Source organism: Apiospora hydei, assembly GCF_038363865.1.
Source record: "Apiospora hydei strain CBS 114990 chromosome Unknown utg000008l_segment0_segment0, whole genome shotgun sequence".
NCBI lineage: Eukaryota > Fungi > Ascomycota > Sordariomycetes > Amphisphaeriales > Apiosporaceae > Apiospora > Apiospora hydei.
In genome coordinates, this window is record NW_027117367.1 from 651,027 (window position 1) to 668,394 (window position 17,368).

Genomic DNA, 17,368 nt, shown 5'->3' on the forward strand with positions numbered 1-17,368 from the left:
TTGAAGCGAAGTTATGGTTACTTCAGTCACCGATAAGGAACGAAGTACTTCTAGCCTTCAACATTCAAGTCCTTCATTGACCCCAATTCCTCACCAATATGAAATCCATCAAGCCCCTATTATTGTGCTAAGACTATGACAAGTCAGGGTCCTTTACCTACGAAACCCTCTTCCGAAACTGAACCTCCGGCCCCTGCCGCAGCGCAACATAAGCATCCTCCAACTGCATCTGCCTCTCATCCTCAGCCCCCCATCCCATCCCCGGCCCGCCACCCCCCAAATTCGATCCCGGCGCCCTCCTTACATCAAGCCGATGCAGCGTCCGCGCCACAATGATCATGATCTCCATCATGGCGAGGTTCTTCCCCAAACAGCTTCCGGGGCCCATAGCGAAGGGGTGAAAATTGCTCCGCAGCCGCGCCACCGACTCCGCCGACACTCCCGTCCCCGCGAGGTCCACGATCCAGCGCTCCGGTCGAAAGGAACCGGCATCCCGTCCCTCATGCACGTCTTCATTGCGCGAATCAGCCCAGGGACACGTGCCCACGATCGTGCCGGGCGGGTAGTACTCCCCCTTAATCACGATCCCGCCCGGCAGCACCTCGCGAGGCAGCTCCGAGGGGCCCGTGGGCGTCAGGCGCATCCCCTCGTCGATGCACGCGGCGAGGTAGCGATACCCCAGCAGCTTCGGCCCGTGGACGATCTCGTCCGCGGAGTCGTCGGGGAACGTGGTCCGGATTTCATGGGTTAGCTTCGTGAGGCGCGCCGGGTCGCCCGTCAGGTAGAAGAAGAGGCCCGACAGGCTGATGGAGGTCGTGTCCGAGCCCGCGACGATGAGGAGGCTGGACTCGGCACGGAGGTCGGTTTCGGTGTAGGCGGGCAGGTCGGTGTCGGGGTCGCGGGCTTCGCAGAGGAAGTGGAACATGTCTTGGCGCTTTTCCAGGTCCGGCTTCTGCTGCTGCTCGCGGTGCAGCTGGATCCGCCGCGTGATGTTGTCGTACACGAACGCGTTGTACTGCCGGACGGCGGGCGGGGTCAGCAGGCCGAAGACGCGGTCGAGGCCGCGCGGCTTGAGCCAGAGGAGGAGGGGCAGGAAGGGGGCGCGGCAGAGGGGGTAGTAGAACCGCATGTAGCTGGCGATGGTGTGCGGGATGACCTTGAGTGGGTTATTGGCGCCGCCGGGCTCCTTGATGTCGAAGGAGCGGCCGAAGCCGAGGTCGCCCATGATGTCGAAGACGAGGGTGTCGACGCTGTCGGAGAAGTTGATGGGGGCGGACCAGCCCCCTTTTCTTCTTCCTCCGAGCCGGGACTGCTGTTACTGCGTCGGTTTGCGGCTTCTTCGTCCGCCATCTCGCCGAGGATCTCGTTCCAGCGGTCCACGTGTTTGGTAATGAACTCCGACGCCGCGCGCACCGATTTCTCCGTGAAGCAAGTCTTGAGGAGCTTCCGCTTGTGGGCATGCTCCGCGACGTCGACGGTGTTCAAGGTGTTGGCCTCGCCCGACTTTGGCTGGAAGGCCGTATAGAAGTGGCTCCGCCGCACATTGGATTTCATCCCGTAGATCTGGGCGTAGGCTTCCGGATCGAGGAACAGGACCGTGTTCGGGGTCACACGAATCTTGGGGCCGAAGATCTGGAACTGCCGCGTCAGCCAGAGGTGGCGCTTACCGCCCCGGGCGTGCAGCCACGAGGGGATCCCGCTGGCGCGGGCCCAGATGGGGCCGGGGATGTGGGAGAGGGGGTGGAGCCATAGGTTGTAGATGAGCCGCCCGGCGATCTGGGATGTTTATATCAGGTCAGTAGCATACTATGTTATTACATTACAGGGGCATATATCATGGGATACAAACAAGTAAAAGACACAACGAGATACAAGCCGGCAGCCAATGCTGAAGGTACGAGCCCTGCGGAAACGAATACAACATGGCGGTCTAGGGTATTGTGTCTTTTGAAGTTGGGTGTGCTGGTTCGGCTAGTTGAGGAGTATATACAACTTGGGTCGCAATATATGCAGAGTTCGCAAGGCAAATATGCAAGCTTAAGGTTCAAGATGCCACTACATATGTAGAAAAAGACGTGAACTCCCAAAATTTGAGTGTCCTATGTTGTTCTAAGTTTATATACGATCGTATATGCAGGGTTGGTGCTTACTCTCCCTTGACTGGACCAACACCGCCGATGCAAGCAGGGGTGACCACATGCAGGAGCCAATGCTAACCTTCTTGACCTGCGCTAAGATGCAAGACAGAACCAACTCCCTGGGCTTGGTACGTCATGGCTGAAGCAGATGTTCCGAGCCTTGAGATGCGCCGGGGCATGGGCGATCTTTCTGGTGTTGCACTGCGCAGCCAAACGAGAGACATACTCAGTCAGTACTGATCCGGAGGCTTGGCTTCGGTCTTCCTGATTGGTAACCACCTCTAACTTTGTTCATACATTCATAACGTGACGTGGCATGCAATATCCTAAAATATATGCACCGGGAGGCACCAGCTTTATTGTAAAGCGCTAGTCCACACTTCGAATATGCATTCATCCCCAACTCTCCAGTCCTCCTTTTCATCCATTTCCTCTTCACTATTACCGCAAATGGAACACCACATCATTCTGCCCACTCGCCACATGCCTCTGCACCGCCTCTCCATCCATGAGCCCATGCACATAACAAACCTCAATAAACTCATACCCCTCAACCTCGACGTCTCCCCGCGGCCGTAGGATAACAGGCCACCTGCACCCGTACAGCACAGCGACCACATCGCCCGCTACTATGTCCTTCGGACCCAGCCCGATATTTCCTGCCTCGGTCCGGAAGATCCGCCGGTCTTGCGTGGCGGAACTGACGGCGTCGTCGTAGTCTACTAGAGCTGACCACTCCTCCTCGGTGAATTCCGGTTTCTCGCCGTCAGTGAACGGCTGGATATAGAGGTTCTTCGCTCCTAGTTTCTTGTTGATATCGCGGGGTCGCTCTTTGTGTTTGACGAGGAAGTCGGCCCAGGCCAGGACGTTGGTACGCGCGTACTCGGCCATGGGCCGTTCCGAGGTTGTCGTCGCCTCGGCGATGAGGGCGAAGCCTATGGTCTCAGGCTCTTCCCGGATAGTGTCCAGGTGTATGGGAGAATCTGCCGATTCCATGAGATCCGTAAGTTGCTTCGGGCTGCCGTCAATGACACATGACATATCCTTGACCTTGCCAGCTATCACACCTGTGAGGACCAGCACATCCAGATCGTAGTTCAGAGTCGCTACCGTAACGCCTATTTCGCGTTTCCCCACGGCGTTGTCCGCTGAGTACAGATTACACTTCATATCCTTGGCCGCGCCCTTCCCCTGCATATCGTAGTTGCTACTCCTCATATGCCAGGGCTCTGCCCAAGACGGCACACCCGTCTGCTCATATGCGGTCTCTGGCCAGTGCCGTAGACGCCGGAGGAAGTCCAGGTTTGGGCTCTGTTCGATTATGTAGCGGCCGGTATCCCGCATGACCGCGGCCACGGACTTGCTGTAGTCGGGCGTGAGAAGCGGGGGCAAGAGACCGCCCTCGCGCCCGGTCATGTTCTGGTAGAGGCCGAGGATACCGTAAACATAGTCTCGCGGGTCGGTTGCCTGGAAGGTCGGGACCTGGTCGAGGATGTTGTCTATAGACTTGTCGCTTTCCCTGTGGCCGAGTTCGTACATCCGTTGGCAGTTCAGCAGCCCGACGTATTTGTCGAGGGGGCGGAGATCCAGGGTATACGACATGTGTGATAGCCACGTCGCGCCGATCAAGAGTTTCTCAAAATCCATCTCGTGGGAACCGATATGGACCAGACTCTTGGGCGCCAAGAGTGCCTCTTGTATAACCTAGAGTAGACATATTTCATTTTAGCTTCAAGAACTAGGCATAACTTCACAGATGGGAGTGCCCATGTATACTTACCCAAACCCGCTTAAACCAGGGACTTGAGAACAAAGTGGCTAGATGATGCTTGAGTAGCGGACCCCCAGGCTCACTGTCTGGTAGAGTCCTGCAAGCAATCTCATCGAACTCGGCAAAATCCTTCATCTCGCCCTTCGCGTGGCCGTATACCGACTCGAGCACGGCCTCGCAGTACGTCGTCGCCTCCTCGTCGCCCTCGCCCTCGCCCAACCAAATGAGGTTCGACTCCGTGTTAGAGTAAATCTCCCTCATGAGCGCGACTTGTTGCCCGCGCTCGGCGACGTCGTTCTGGTTGATGCAGATGGCGTCGATCCAGAGGGTGCGGTCCTCGTCGGGTTTCCTCATGCACTTCAGGGCCCGTTGTGCGCTCAGCGGCACCATCATCTCCAGCCCGTCCACGAAGATGCCCTCCGTCTGTGCAGCATCGCCCCAACAGTACGAGATAGTCTCGTAGGGGGTCGGTCTGCTCCATCCTTCAGGAAGGCGTGCACGAGCTGGCAGTTGATGGGCTCATCGCCTTCGCCCGCCTGCACAAGGAGCAAACGAAACTCGAGGGCATCGATATCCAGCGGCCGGTAGAAGTCGGCATTGTCCTCGTCGACTTCCATATCTCACCATTCGACCTGCTCTTTTGCGCAGTATTTAGCGGTGTCGACGCTTTGTTGTTTTTCGTAGAAGTCTGGAAAGTATGCAATTGGGTTACGGGCGCGGAGAAAGACAAATGTATGAGATCCTGCCAGAAGAGGAAACCATTTCAGCTGAGGCATATTATCGTTGGATATTACAAGGATTTCTTGCGTGGTGGTACAATCGCCTCCATCGGCCCATCGATGCGTATGCCAAGCCTTTTCGTGGCTGGTATTACTGTTAGTGGGTATGCGAGCTAGGCTGCCCTAAAAGGGGTAGCTGAACAACAGGATGGGGCCGTCAACCCACATCATGCGATCCACCTACAATAGAGCATCGTCAATATTCCATAGCCTCGTGCGGTTTTACTTGATTCAAAAGAATATGCATATGAAGGAAAGTAAAAGTTACTAAAGTGGTTTGTCTCCTAGATGCCCCCTAATAGTTCCGCACCCTCAATCTGGCATCCGAACTCCTACTGCACGCCATCTACCAAACAACCGGATCCGGCAACGTCCGCGGCGAATCCCCATCCGGCCGCCGGGACGGCAAGATCAGATGCTCGAACGTAGAACTCCACTCCACACGCGGCGTCAGCTTCTCGAGCCCCCAGAGCTCCGACAGGAACCCCAGGATACTAGTATGCGTATACTCGCCCCCATTATTCGCCCCCTTATTCTCGACCTCCCCCTTGGCAACCCACGGCGAAATCAGAATCGTCGGCACGCGAGGTCCCAGGCGGTTAAACTCAAACGTGATATTCTTCCCATCCGCGGCCTTCTCCGTATAGCTCAGCCCATCCCCGCCGTCGGGCACATTGACCGGCGGCGGCACGTGGTCCCCAAACCCGCCGTGCTCGTCAAAGGTGAGCACAAAAAGCGTGTCGTCCCACTGCGGCGAGTTGCGCACGGCCTCGTAGATGCCCTTGATGAATTCCTCGCCCAGGTTGATGGGCGAAGGCGGGTGGTACGACTGGTACGAGCAGCACTCCGGGTTGATGTAGGTGAACTGGGGCAAAGTCCCCGCCGCGGCGTCAGCGTAGAACTGCTGCAGCGGCTTAACTTTGGTCACATTGGCGCCGCTGCGGGCGGTCCATTCGTAGAAGTCGGCGTCGGGCAGGAAGCCCTGGCTGTGCAAAGTGTCAGTGTTGGCACGGCTCAATGATATGAAAAAAAAGTAGGAAGAAGGCTTTGCTGCTGCTTACCCAGGACCAGTGGTGCTGTTCTGATAATTGATCCACGAGATATTCTTCTCCGAAAGCTGCTCGAAGATACTCTTCTGGGGAAGCCCGTACTCGCCAAAAGCATCGTCATTCCTACCGTGACCGTGGCTGGTGCCGGACGTGATGTAAGCACGGTTGGGGTTGGTCGGCCCCGGCACCGAGCAGAACCAGCGGTCAAACAGCACGAAGTTCTCGGCGATGGCGTTGAAGACCGGGATGTGCTCCGGGGTGTAGTAGTTGATGGCCTCGGCCGCGCGGCCCTTGTCCTCGGTCTTGTAGGCGACGGCTTGCTCGGTCACGAAGCTGACGAATTGGTCAGTCGACATGAAAGAACCAACATCGTTCTAGCGACGGCCGCCTCCTTTAAATATTAGGTAGTACTCACCCTCTCATGTTCTCGTACTTCCAAGCGGGAGCGCCGCTGACGAGCTGCTCGTCCGGATGCCAGGTACTGAACACTATGCTGCGTGAGCTAAGACTCGTTGGTCGAATACGAACATCACTTACACTGCATGTTAACCCCACTGATGCTGTGGTTCGGGTCATCCTTAGCGACATCAGCAGCCAATGCATCCGCGCAGACGTCAGCATGCTGGTTGGGGTCCGACGCATTCCTAAAAGTTCAATCAGCTCACTACACTTGACTTGATTAAGGGGCGCAATTGGTCCAGCATACATAGAGTTGCAGTAGTTATGGTGCAGAAGCCCGTCAATCTTAGGGTTGTAAGTCAAGCCGCCGCAGAAAGTATCGAACGAGCGGTTCTCCTCGACCAGGACAACGACGTTCTTGATCTTGGACTTCCAGCCACCGTCGTTGAGCTGGTGCAGTTCGACGCCCGGCGCCGCCGCGACAAAGCCGGCGGCGGCCGTGAGGACAGCGAGCGAGCGGGTGAGCATCGTGTCGTACAGGTCACTCAGCAATGTCCGTGACGGGCTGGGGGCGGAGGAACCAAGGACAAGCCAGATGGGAGAGGGACGAAGACTTTAAGTACATAAGCTTGTTGCGAACTGGAGCCGGGTGATCAGCGTCGCATTTGCCCAAAGAGCAATTGATTAGGACAAGTGCTTATGCAGACTGCAGAGCACGTGGTGTGAAGACTCGGCCTCGAGCAGGACCGTTACACTGCCGGGGATATGCCTGGTGCAAGAGCCTTATGGGAATACCCGACGTGAGAAAAGTCGCACAGGAAGTATTAGTGGTAGGAAACAGCGAAGGCTCTCAACCAGGGTGCCCGCCGCACCTCCGCAACCTGGGACCCAAGCCCCGCGCAATTGACGATGAGAGGGGGCATGGGCAATATGCGCGACCTATGCAGAGTCTACACATGCCGAGGAGCCTGTCGCTCAATGGCCAGATGCCCCTGGGCAGAGTTGACAAGTTCTCGCCCGCTAACCAACCCTCCAGCTGGGTACGCTAGCCGCTGGAGGCAGGCCGTACAGAAATCTGCCTGTCATCCCTTGTCCCCGGCTGCGCTGCATACGGAGTTGCATTCGGGCAACTAGCTGATCCAGTAATGTCGCGCTGGAGTGGCTGCAAGAGGCTGCGACCGCATATCGTCGAGGCCAAGCTTTGCCAATAACGGCAGGTCAGAAGAAGCCGGCCATCCGGGGAGCCGCACAATTTTGTCGAAGCCCGCCCTGTGGATCTCGTAATCGGCAGAGCCAGTGGGCGCCAACACCTCACCCACGTGCCAAGCCGGCAGCTAGCCAGCAAGTACCAACAGACACAGCAAGACAGATTGGCTTACCAAAAATGAACTCGGATTGGACTGTGGTACTATCCCATGCTAATTCAATCGCAAACTTCCATATTCAGCGCGCCGCCCTCGATATCGAATGAAATATGAACTCAATCGCAAAACGCACAGTTGCTGCTGACCCGCCAAATCTGATGCCACAACTGAAGATATGTTCATGTAAAAGTCAACGCAACAAAAGAATCAATCCCCGCGTGTGATAACTTAGTCGCTCATATCACCTCCTCCACTCTCCTCCGAACCACTGACAGAAGCAGCATCACCGTCGACTTCAGCCGGCTCATCCATGACTCCATTGGCATCACCGTTCATGTCCTTGGCGATTCTGGCGGCAACTTCGACCATCTCGAATATGCCCCGAATGGCACGATCGACCTTGTGGTTCTGCATGTTGAACTCGCTCTCGGCCTTTCCGAGTCCGCCCACGGCGTTGTCGAATCTCTTCATGCGGTTGGTCATGTCCTCAAGGCGGTCTTCCTGAGCTCTAATGGTAGACTTGGCGACGGCAAGGTCATCACTAAGAGCCTTGACAAGCTTCTCCAGGTTGTCAATCTGCTTGGCCATGTTGGCGTTGTTGGTAGCCTCATGGGCAAGCTCGTGCATGTTGCTGTAGGGCGAAGGCTCCTGTTCATGGGGATAGTGGTAGACGTTGAGACCAGAGGGGTGGAAGTGTCGCGGGGGCGGCGGGCCCAGGGGATGCGGGAAGGGAGCCTCAGTAGCAGCTCGGCCCTCGACGCTGGAGATGACGAAAGGCATGGCGGAACCGGGAGTGGCGTAGCGGCTGGCGCCTGCGTGCATGGGGGCGACTGGCTGCATTGTGGCGGGAGGGGTATGGATGCCGTTCTGAAGAGCTGGATCGAGAGGGCTGTGTCCGTTGTTGTGCATACGATGCATGAATCGGCCGATCTTGGTTTCGGAGTCAAGGCCCTTCTGACGTCTGTCACTTGAATAGTTAGCTTTGGTCAGGTCATCCTGAAAACAAGGTAGGTAGGCCATGTCACGAACCGACGATCCATCACTTCCTTCTCGACGTTTTCGAGAATGGTCTTGCGTTCGTCTTCCGAGGACATCTTGTAAGTGTCAGTCTCCACGCGTTGCTTCCAGGCACGAGTGACAGCCTTGGAATCCGAGGCCTTGGCTTGCTCGACCTCCTTGGAGTAAGGACTCAGACGAGCCTTGCGACGGCGGGCTCGGATGGTGTTGGGGTTGGTGGAATACTCCTCGGGACGTTTCTGTCGTCGGTTGGACCACATTGTCTCGAGGTGCAGTTGGGGGAGTAGATGGGATGAGGACGAAACATCTGGGACCATGGGCAACTGTGTGCAATGGGATAAATGGGTTAAGGCATGGCAGTTGGGAGTAATCAGTTGGAAGGAACGGTGTTGACCACTGGACTGGACATTTGAGAGATTAGAGTAACCACGACGTACCAATTCTTAGTTCAGTTGTGGAAGGAAGGCACGATCCGACCCAAGGCAGGAACGAGTTAGGTGATTAGTGACCAACTGAGTTGAGTGGCTATCCTCGATTACTCCGAGGGAAAGAAGGTGGCAGGACCTGATCTAAATGGAAGTTGGCAGTTGGTGAGAGTTGTTCATGCTCATCGAGAATATGATGCTGGCGTTTAGATTGCGAAGAGCTTGGCCCCAGTATCCGTAGTTTCAAGATGAAGGAGCAGCGTGAAGTCAAGTTGTCGGATTGAAAGAGATCTTGTGGAAATCGTCCACGTGAGTCGGCAAGTGAATGAGAGGAATGTAGAGTTGCTTGTAGCTGTGACACCTGGAGATAGCATGCAGCCCTGGTCATCCAGAATCCGTTGATGGTTTGAGAAGACTTGCTGATAGATCGGATTCGCAAGTCTCAATGAGATTGGCAAACCTCAATGAAGTCTCTTTTGTACAAGGAGTTGAGAAAGAAATGAAATGTGTCGTTGTGGAAGCTTCATGTAGGACTTCGAACAAGTTGATGTCCACCTCGCAGCGAATGTCACTTTTGGGGGACGTTCTCGCGGCTGGATAAGTTGAATTGGCAATCTCCCAGCTTTGGTATGTACTTTAGATACAACATCATCGTTTCATTTATTAGTGAAACTACATGTCCGTAAAGTAGTATGCGATAATAGTCTCATTGCTTCAGTTAACTGAACTCGGCCCAGTGTCTGTGAACAGAAATAAAAGGCGCCATCATTGGAAGATATGCTGGCATGGATCATCATGTACCAAGTGTAGTATCCGTTATATGCAGATAAAATTCCGATGGCATACTATTTGTTAAAAGCACGCAACATATAGAAAACCATATAGATATATGTATTGTCCACGAGAATGGCGCAAGGATAAGTGACAACCAAGCTCAGGAAAGGGGGCTTCAAACCATGGAAGGGTTTTATTAAACCCCAAGAATATGCTATAGGCTCACCAGCCAACTTCTTGTGTCTAGGACATCTAGTAAAAGTATCCTAGAGCAATATAGGTGATACATTCTCAACTCGGTCTCTTGTTCAGGCATGTTTATTCAGTGCTGAGCCTCATGGGAGCTCGTGTGTATCGCCCAGCGGGTCACAAGTTGATACCATACATGTGACCGGTGCCTCCCGATAGCGAGTTGTTGTAAACTGGTTTAGTATTAGCCAAAGTCGTGTATTCACAGATGATATTGCTATCGAACTTTCATAGCCAGAGCCACCAACACCTACCTTTACTGCGCATGCCTTCTTAACTCCTTTTGGTCACAACTTAAGGTGGATAGGGGAAGGAAGATTCCCAGTCTCGTAGTTCAAAACTTGTATATATTAGTCTGGATAGTCGAGCCCTTTGAAAGAGTCGGCGCTATATTCTAGTCCTTGTATGTCTTCTACCTGCCCCAAGAACAATATCATCATCAGTCTTGCCCTGCTTGTATTAACCTACCGTGATCATCTTGCCCTGAACTCGTAGACAAGCCCCGGCACCTACGAGGCAACTTCGAAGCATGTTCAAGCCAAGCCTGCATGGTAGGGCGTTTTGTGAGGCTGACCAACTTTGATTTGGCTTCGAGATCGACTGAACAAAGGTTCGGCATGGGTACCACTTGGTGCACTGCGATGACCCCAACATCCTGCAGAGAGCAAAACCCCTTCCAATAATCACATAGGTAACGAGTGAAAGAGTAATGGTGACGGTTGATCATGTTTTCATTGTTTTGTTTGGCACGTGTGTGCGTGCGCTAATTGCCGCCATGAAGGTGCGCAGAATCGCTGATGGCACCTCAAAATGCTAGATACCTATTTCGCTGTACAATGATGCTCTAATCATGATACAACTGGCTGTATATGAGCCCAGGGGCCAAAATCGCCGACGAGTGTCCGGCATCCCACCTTAAGCTTGCACAAGAAAGTTCTGTAGAACCCTCATTTGTCACTGCTGCTGCTACGGTTGGATTTCTTCTTGGACCCAGCAGCCACGACAGCCCAGGTGGGAACAGCCTTCTTCCGGTTTTCCTTCCGAGTCACCTTCATGGTGTATTTCTGTTCCGCCTTCTGATTTTCCTTCTGATTATTTATATGTCCCTTCTTCTGGCTGATCGGCGAAGGCAGTGAAGCTGTCTGTTCTTCACAGAGACTGGATCGATTATCACGCGCTAAAGCTTTTGATGTCTTGTCGAATAAGACATAATCTCGCTCTTCAACGTTTGCGCGCGTCGTAAAGCTGTGAAGCGAAGTACGGCCATCCTATTCGGCAGTCTTCGCACCCTCAGTGGCGCCGTTCTGTCTCCAAAGGCCGTAGGGCCCCTCGCAGTTCTTCCACAACTTGATGGTGCCATCCTCAGAGCCCGTGGCGTAAAGCTTGTTATCGGGCGCATATGCAATCGACCAAACAGGGCCGTGATGTCCTTTGTGGATATCTAGAATAATTAGCACACGCTTTCCGCATTACGACGTCTTGGGACTCACCGAACTCGCTACCGTCTTCCCATCGGTACACTCTGGCCCAGGTAGCAGGGATGTCCTCTCCAACGATGAACTTCCTGTCCTTGGTGTCAATGGCGACACTAGCAACAGTATAGTCCATTTTCTGCCGCTTGAGCTCATCCATCGCACGATATCCGCCCCAGAAGTAGACTGATTTGCCAGCGGCAACCCCAGTACCGGGAGACCTCCACCAATATCCGATTCCTCACGAATCTCAGGCGCCGGGGCGAAGAACTCGCACGAGCCGATTTCACCATCCAATGCCTCTTGCTTGATGACGCTGCGGCTGGGCAGGTCGAACCATCGCAGCATGTTACCCGAAGCAGTGACCAGAATGTTGGGGTCCTGAGTCCAAACAATGAACTTAATGGATGCGGTGTGGATGCCAGCTCCGATTTCGAAGGCGTTGCTGGTGGAAATGGTCTTTGTAGAATCGGCTCCGTTGGTCGCCTTGGGGGACTCGGTAAGGTCAAAGATACGCAGCTTCTTCTCCATACCGCCCGTTGCGATCAAGTCCGAGTTATCAGGGGGATATGCGACAGCGCGAACGATGTGGTCGTGCTGCAGAGTCCAGAGACACTCGCCCGAGTAGGTGTCCCAAACCTTGGCAGTGAAATCAGCGGAGGCGGTGGCTGCGACCGAAGCATCGTGGCTCAGTCTTGCCTGCCAGACAGCACCCTTGTGGCCGATGAATGTGCCAATCCAGTCACCAGTAAGACCGTCGCGCAACATCGGGTTACCATCTGTTCAATCATAGTCGATCAGCTACCGGCAGTCCTGAACGAAGAATCTAACTCGAAGCCATACCTTTGCAAGCTGAAATCATGTAGTAGGTGCCCTCCTTGGTCAAGGTCGAGAAGCTGATATGCGGGACAGGTCGCGAGTGACCGTGGCAGGTCAAAGGGACGCATTGTCTCGGAGTGTCGGTTGCCATTGCGTGTTTGTCTGCGCGAGCAGGGGCTAGGTCTATACGGGGATCTGGGTATAGTGGTGTCGTTCGACTCAGCCAATTATGTTACAAGCAGCACAGTCGGTGCGCAAATATTATTCGAGGGGTTGTGAGTCGCGACTGAGAACACGTCGGAGTTCGAGAGAATCGACCCTTTGTCGATTGGAAATTCGAGTGCTAGCCAAGGCGAAGTCTATGCAGTGCAGTCGGTGCAATCGGCGCAGTAATCGTTCGCCGCGAAGGGGACGTCAGGAACACTGTTCGAGGTGGCGCAAGGAATATCAAGCCGGGAATAGAATCGCGGGCGAGCTTGGGGGTTGATAGAATGTGATGTGGTGTAATTTTTGGTATCGTGCAAGAGAAATAGTCGTGGTCGTCGTCAAAAAGAGAAGTTCGTCAAAATTGGAGCATAAGCAGTCTGCTGGTTCCAAGAACACACACACAAATTGGGAGATGGGAGCAGTCTGCGTGATGGGAATTGGGAAAACGAAGAAAAGGGACGGGCGAGTCAAGGACCAAAAATTGCAGACACGGTCAAGGAGTTGGCGAGGCTGGACCCTGAAACAGCAGAAGTGGAAATAGTTGACCAGAGCCTTGGTCACTACGATCCCTATTTTGCGGCGGGCGACTGCACTTTCCCATTTTCTGGTTCTAGTGAAACCTTCTAACCTTACTTTAGGGGTGCTTAGGGTTGAGGGGGCAGCTACGCTTATCTGGCCTACCGAGACTCACCGTGCATCGCGGGGCACTCAGGAGCAGTTGCAGCGCTCACAGGCCTCGGATGTCCACTCACCGAGCTCACCTTAGGCGGAGGGAAAACGGTTGACGGGCTCTCTAATCGCCGACCCGATGTCATCCATCAGTCCTTCCCCGCCAAAATTATTACTAATGACTGGGGTGCCACCTGGGCTGCTGAGCTGGAGCCAGGGAGCTGCAATGATGAATTTCGACAGGGAGCTAGGATCTTACAGCATTGAGCATTGAGACCACCTAACATCCATGCTGTCAGTGCTCCGGCGATTGATTGCTCAGTGTTCGACGTGCTTCTGCTGGTGACCAGACCTCACTTCATTCCCGTGAGAGACATTCACGGCCAACCTTTGGCTACCTTCAATACATCCCATTCAGTAATTCGTCTCACTGCCTGCTTAGGCTAATCCGTCTTTTTTACTCGATTGACCATCATTGCATCTCTCCATATCCTTGCTTGACTTGGATCTTTACCTTCTCAAATACTTACGTCAGTCCAAAGCGGCAGCAGTGTACCCCGCCAAACTGCACCCAAGCTGTTGTTGGGCAAGATAGAGAGCTGCCATCAGCTTCCATCAATCGACCATGGCCGACTTCAAGTTGTCCGCACAACTTGTTGGACACGAAAGTGATGTAAGTTTGCTCTGACTTGTGCACTGTCGCACCGACTTGCCTGATCTCCCAGAACCAGGCTTCATATGCGAATCGTCCCGCTAATACATCGGTTTGTCCAGGTTCGTGACTTGGTGTTTCCACGCCCGATCTAGTCCTTTCGGCCTCGAGAGACCACACTGTCAGGGCATGGCGACGCTCCCCCACGAATCCTCCCTCCTACGAAGCCACCATCATAAACCAGATTCACGAATATGTCAACTCGGTCACATTCGTACCCCAGTCATCAGAATACCCGGAAGGACTGGTTGTCTCTGGTGGCAAGGATCCCTGCTTAGATGTCCGGAAGCCCACAGCCACCTTGTCAGACAATGCCGAACGTCTCCTCCCAGGCCATGCGAACAACGTGTGCTCCTTAGCTGCTGCACCTAACGGCGAATACATTGTCTCGGGAAGTTGGGATCATACTGCCCGGGTTTGGAGCACCAAGAAGTGGGAGTCGGAAGTTACACTAGGTGGGCACGAGGGTGCGGTATGGGATGTATTGGCGCTGAGCGAAGCCATCGTCGTAACGGGATGCGCCGACAAGAACATCCGACTCTACGATTTACGGCAAGCAACAGCCGGTCAAGCCGCCCCTCGTTCCACGATCGTCACGCCCGATGTCGTGCGCGGCCTGTGTCAAGTTCCTTCCGGTCACCCTAGCGGCGCCGAGATTGCCAGCTCCCACAATGACGGCATCATCCGACTATGGAAGCTGAGTGGTCAACAAGTGGGTGAGCTTCGTGGCCACGACAGCTTCATATACCGTTTGGCCACTTTGTCCACAGGGGAGATTGTGAGCGCTGCCGAGGATCGAACCGTCCGAGTTTGGAATGGGTTCGATTGCGTGCAGACCATTACACATCCAGCCATTTCTGTCTGGACCGTCGCGGTTTGCCCCGAGAGTGGCGATCTTGTGACTGGCACAAGTGATGGTGTCGCTCGCGTATTCACGAGAAGCGCCGACCGTGTTGCCGGTGCAGAGGTGATCCAGATGTTCGAGGAGGCCGTCAGGACATCATCTATACCACAACAACAGATGGGTGATATCAATAAGGAGAAGCTCCCAGGACCAGAGTTTCTGCAATCGAGATCTGGCACCAAGGAGGGCCAAGTTCAGATGATCCGGGAGGCCAATGGATCAATCACTGCACACACTTGGTCCATGGGTGCCCAAAGCTGGGTGAACGTTGGCACCGTGGTGGACTCGGCTTCTAGCTCTGGCAGAAAATCCGAGTACCAAGGCAAGATGTACGACTTTGTGTTTGATGTAGCCATCGAGGAGGGCCAACCTTCGCTCAAATTGCCTTACAATCTTTCGGATAACCCTTTCGAGGCGGCCACCAAGTTCATCAACAACAACGAGCTTTCCCTCAACTACCTTGACCAAGTTGCGCAATTCATCACCCAGAACACCCAAGGCGCCACGATTGGGGAGTCAAGTGGTGGTGGTGGCCCGGATCCAATGGGAACCGAATCACGGTATCGACCTGGTGAGGGTGCAGCCTCAACCGGAGGCAGATACTTGCCACAAAAGGAGTACCTGGATATCACAAGCGCCAAGTATGAACGTAAGTTGACAATGTTGTGTTTATGGAAAACTACATGCACTAACCTTCACCAGCAATCTTCAAGAAGATCCTTACTATCAACTCCAATCTTGTTGCCGCCGGCCGAAAGGACTTTTCTTTGAACCCTTCAGCTCAGACTTCACTTGATACCATTCGCAAGTCCCTCGAGTCCAACAAACCCGTTGCCAACGAGGATGCCGTAGAGCTCCTTGTTATGATGTGCACCCAGTGGGACTATGCTGACCGACTGGCGCCTCTCGACGTGCTTCGCTGCACAGCAACCTCGCCTGTGGTTGCTACTTACAACAAGCCAGGTTTAGGCAGCGTGATCGGGATCGCCAGAGCTGCTGCCCTGGACGGTGTCCCGGCTGGAAGCCAGCCGAATGAGAACTGCGCGATGATGGCTTTCCGTACGGTTGCCAATCTCTTCGCCACCTCTGAAGGCCGCAAGCTGCTAGCTTCTGAATCGCCCCGCGTGGCTGACTTGATGGAGCGTGTTCTGGGTATCAAGGGCGGCCAGGCCATTGGTCCGCACAACCGCAACATGCAACTCGCCCTCAGCACCATGGTTATGAACTACGCGGCCATGGCGGTCAAACAGACTGGTAGCGTGCCCAAGGATGTCCAGCGGCGGTTCATGTCGGGACTCTCACAGATCCTGCGGGACCAGGCAGATGGCGAGGTTTTGTTCCGGGCCGCTGTTGCTGCTGGCACATTTGTCACTGTCGTCGGCAAGGAGGACGCCAAGGAACTGAGCTCTGCTGTTGCCATGGCGAAGGACCGCAGCTCGGATCCCAGAGTGAAGGATGCGGCAGCAGAGTGCATCATGTTGCTCCAATGAGCAACTGCCCGGAGACGATGGTGAAATAGGCACAAAGGCGGCCATCATCTCGATGGACTTTACGGTACATAATTTCACGGCGCTCATGAGGCCGTAAGCTGCGTCATCATTTCACGGCTAGTTTACTTCAAGAGGCCGTACAGATCGGAGCTTCTTTCGTGGAAGCGGTTCCTCGAGTTTTGCTAGATAGACTTGATTCAATGATGCGATGAATATGATAAGACGTTTCTAGTCTCCTACATATAACTCCATCGTCTTCATGCAAAGATCCGGCCTGCTTCACTGAACTCCACAGGTAAATATCCACGGTACATGCCCATAGACTCCGGATGGTGAGACGAACATGCCGACGCCTACAGTTTACATTATGAGAATGTGACGGCCTATTATCGCGACCTTGTTTCGGGATTCTGACGGGACTTGACTCCTTACATACAGATAGATATCCACTGCCACGAGATCCGCTCGGTTCCAGATCCAATCCAGAGAAAGGGGCCCCGCACCTCTCTTCCTTAGTGGCCCTGTTAACCGGTCTCCTAAGGAGGCCGAGTGGATGAGACTTCCTGACATATGCAGGAACGATTGTCGTCTGATGTGCGTGCGGCGCACTGCATTTGTGGTGGTGGTCTCCTTCCGGGCGGCTGCTGAGACCGTCGACGGCGGCCTCCTGGATCGTGGACGGGCGTGGTGGGGTTGGTTTGGCACATGGTTGATGGTGTGTCGATTTCGAAGCTTGAAGGGGGACACATCATGGAAAAGGGGCTTGAGTTACGTATGGTGATAAGAGACATACTGGTTCTTGGAGGCGCAGAGTTCTGCATCGTGATCGCCTTTACTTGCAGAATGGATATCACATAGCGTATGTCTTGGATTTTCACAATTCAAGCATGTATACGTGGATAAGGTGCGAGGTTTGAACCGTTGGTTCTTTCATTTTGATTCTTGTAAACGATAGATGGTAGTCTTGATCTCTTCCGGGTCTTAAGAACCCTTAGAATGGCCCGACATTGGAAATAACCACCCAATAACCCACGGTATCGATTCCGGAACGCCGCTGCAGATGCCACAATATACATAGAATCCTCCCTTGAAGGAGTTGTATATTTGTAGTTTGGTATATGATAAAAGAA

At 54.0% G+C, this 17,368-nt stretch overlaps 6 protein-coding genes across 6 annotated transcripts; 1 reads left to right on the plus strand and 5 right to left on the minus strand.

Moving 5' to 3' along the window:
* Positions 1–157: 157 nt before the first annotated feature.
* Positions 158–1,924, minus strand: PG997_010754 (cytochrome P450; the record flags this gene model as incomplete). The annotated part of the gene is made up of 3 exons (XM_066815069.1): positions 158–1,312; positions 1,381–1,776; positions 1,850–1,924. 3 exons carry the CDS (start codon positions 1,922–1,924, stop codon positions 158–160), a joined length of 1,626 nt encoding a protein of 541 aa, XP_066664359.1.
* Positions 1,925–2,579: 655 nt separating this feature from the next.
* Positions 2,580–4,526, minus strand: PG997_010755 (HET-domain-containing protein; the record flags this gene model as incomplete). The annotated part of the gene is made up of 3 exons (XM_066815070.1): positions 2,580–3,842; positions 3,919–4,332; positions 4,353–4,526. 3 exons carry the CDS (start codon positions 4,524–4,526, stop codon positions 2,580–2,582), a joined length of 1,851 nt encoding a protein of 616 aa, XP_066664360.1.
* A 508-nt stretch (positions 4,527–5,034) lies between these two features.
* Positions 5,035–6,664, minus strand: PG997_010756 (PLC-A protein; the record flags this gene model as incomplete). The annotated part of the gene is made up of 5 exons (XM_066815071.1): positions 5,035–5,674; positions 5,750–6,070; positions 6,153–6,225; positions 6,275–6,381; positions 6,444–6,664. 5 exons carry the CDS (start codon positions 6,662–6,664, stop codon positions 5,035–5,037), a joined length of 1,362 nt encoding a protein of 453 aa, XP_066664361.1.
* A 1,064-nt stretch (positions 6,665–7,728) lies between these two features.
* PG997_010757 (uncharacterized protein) lies at positions 7,729–8,777 on the minus strand (the record flags this gene model as incomplete). The annotated part of the gene is made up of 2 exons (XM_066815072.1): positions 7,729–8,467; positions 8,530–8,777. 2 exons carry the CDS (start codon positions 8,775–8,777, stop codon positions 7,729–7,731), a joined length of 987 nt encoding a protein of 328 aa, XP_066664362.1.
* Positions 8,778–11,233: 2,456 nt separating this feature from the next.
* PG997_010758 (serine-threonine kinase receptor-associated protein) lies at positions 11,234–12,407 on the minus strand (the record flags this gene model as incomplete). Its single annotated transcript, XM_066815073.1, has 4 exons — positions 11,234–11,406; positions 11,456–11,623; positions 11,683–12,216; positions 12,281–12,407. The coding sequence occupies 4 exons, from the start codon at positions 12,405–12,407 to the stop codon at positions 11,234–11,236; spliced, it is 1,002 nt and encodes a 333-aa protein (XP_066664363.1).
* A 1,350-nt stretch (positions 12,408–13,757) lies between these two features.
* On the plus strand, positions 13,758–16,238 carry PG997_010759 (uncharacterized protein; the record flags this gene model as incomplete). The annotated part of the gene is made up of 3 exons (XM_066815074.1): positions 13,758–13,809; positions 13,940–15,397; positions 15,451–16,238. The coding sequence occupies 3 exons, from the start codon at positions 13,758–13,760 to the stop codon at positions 16,236–16,238; spliced, it is 2,298 nt and encodes a 765-aa protein (XP_066664364.1).
* Between the last annotated feature and the right edge of the window lie 1,130 nt (positions 16,239–17,368).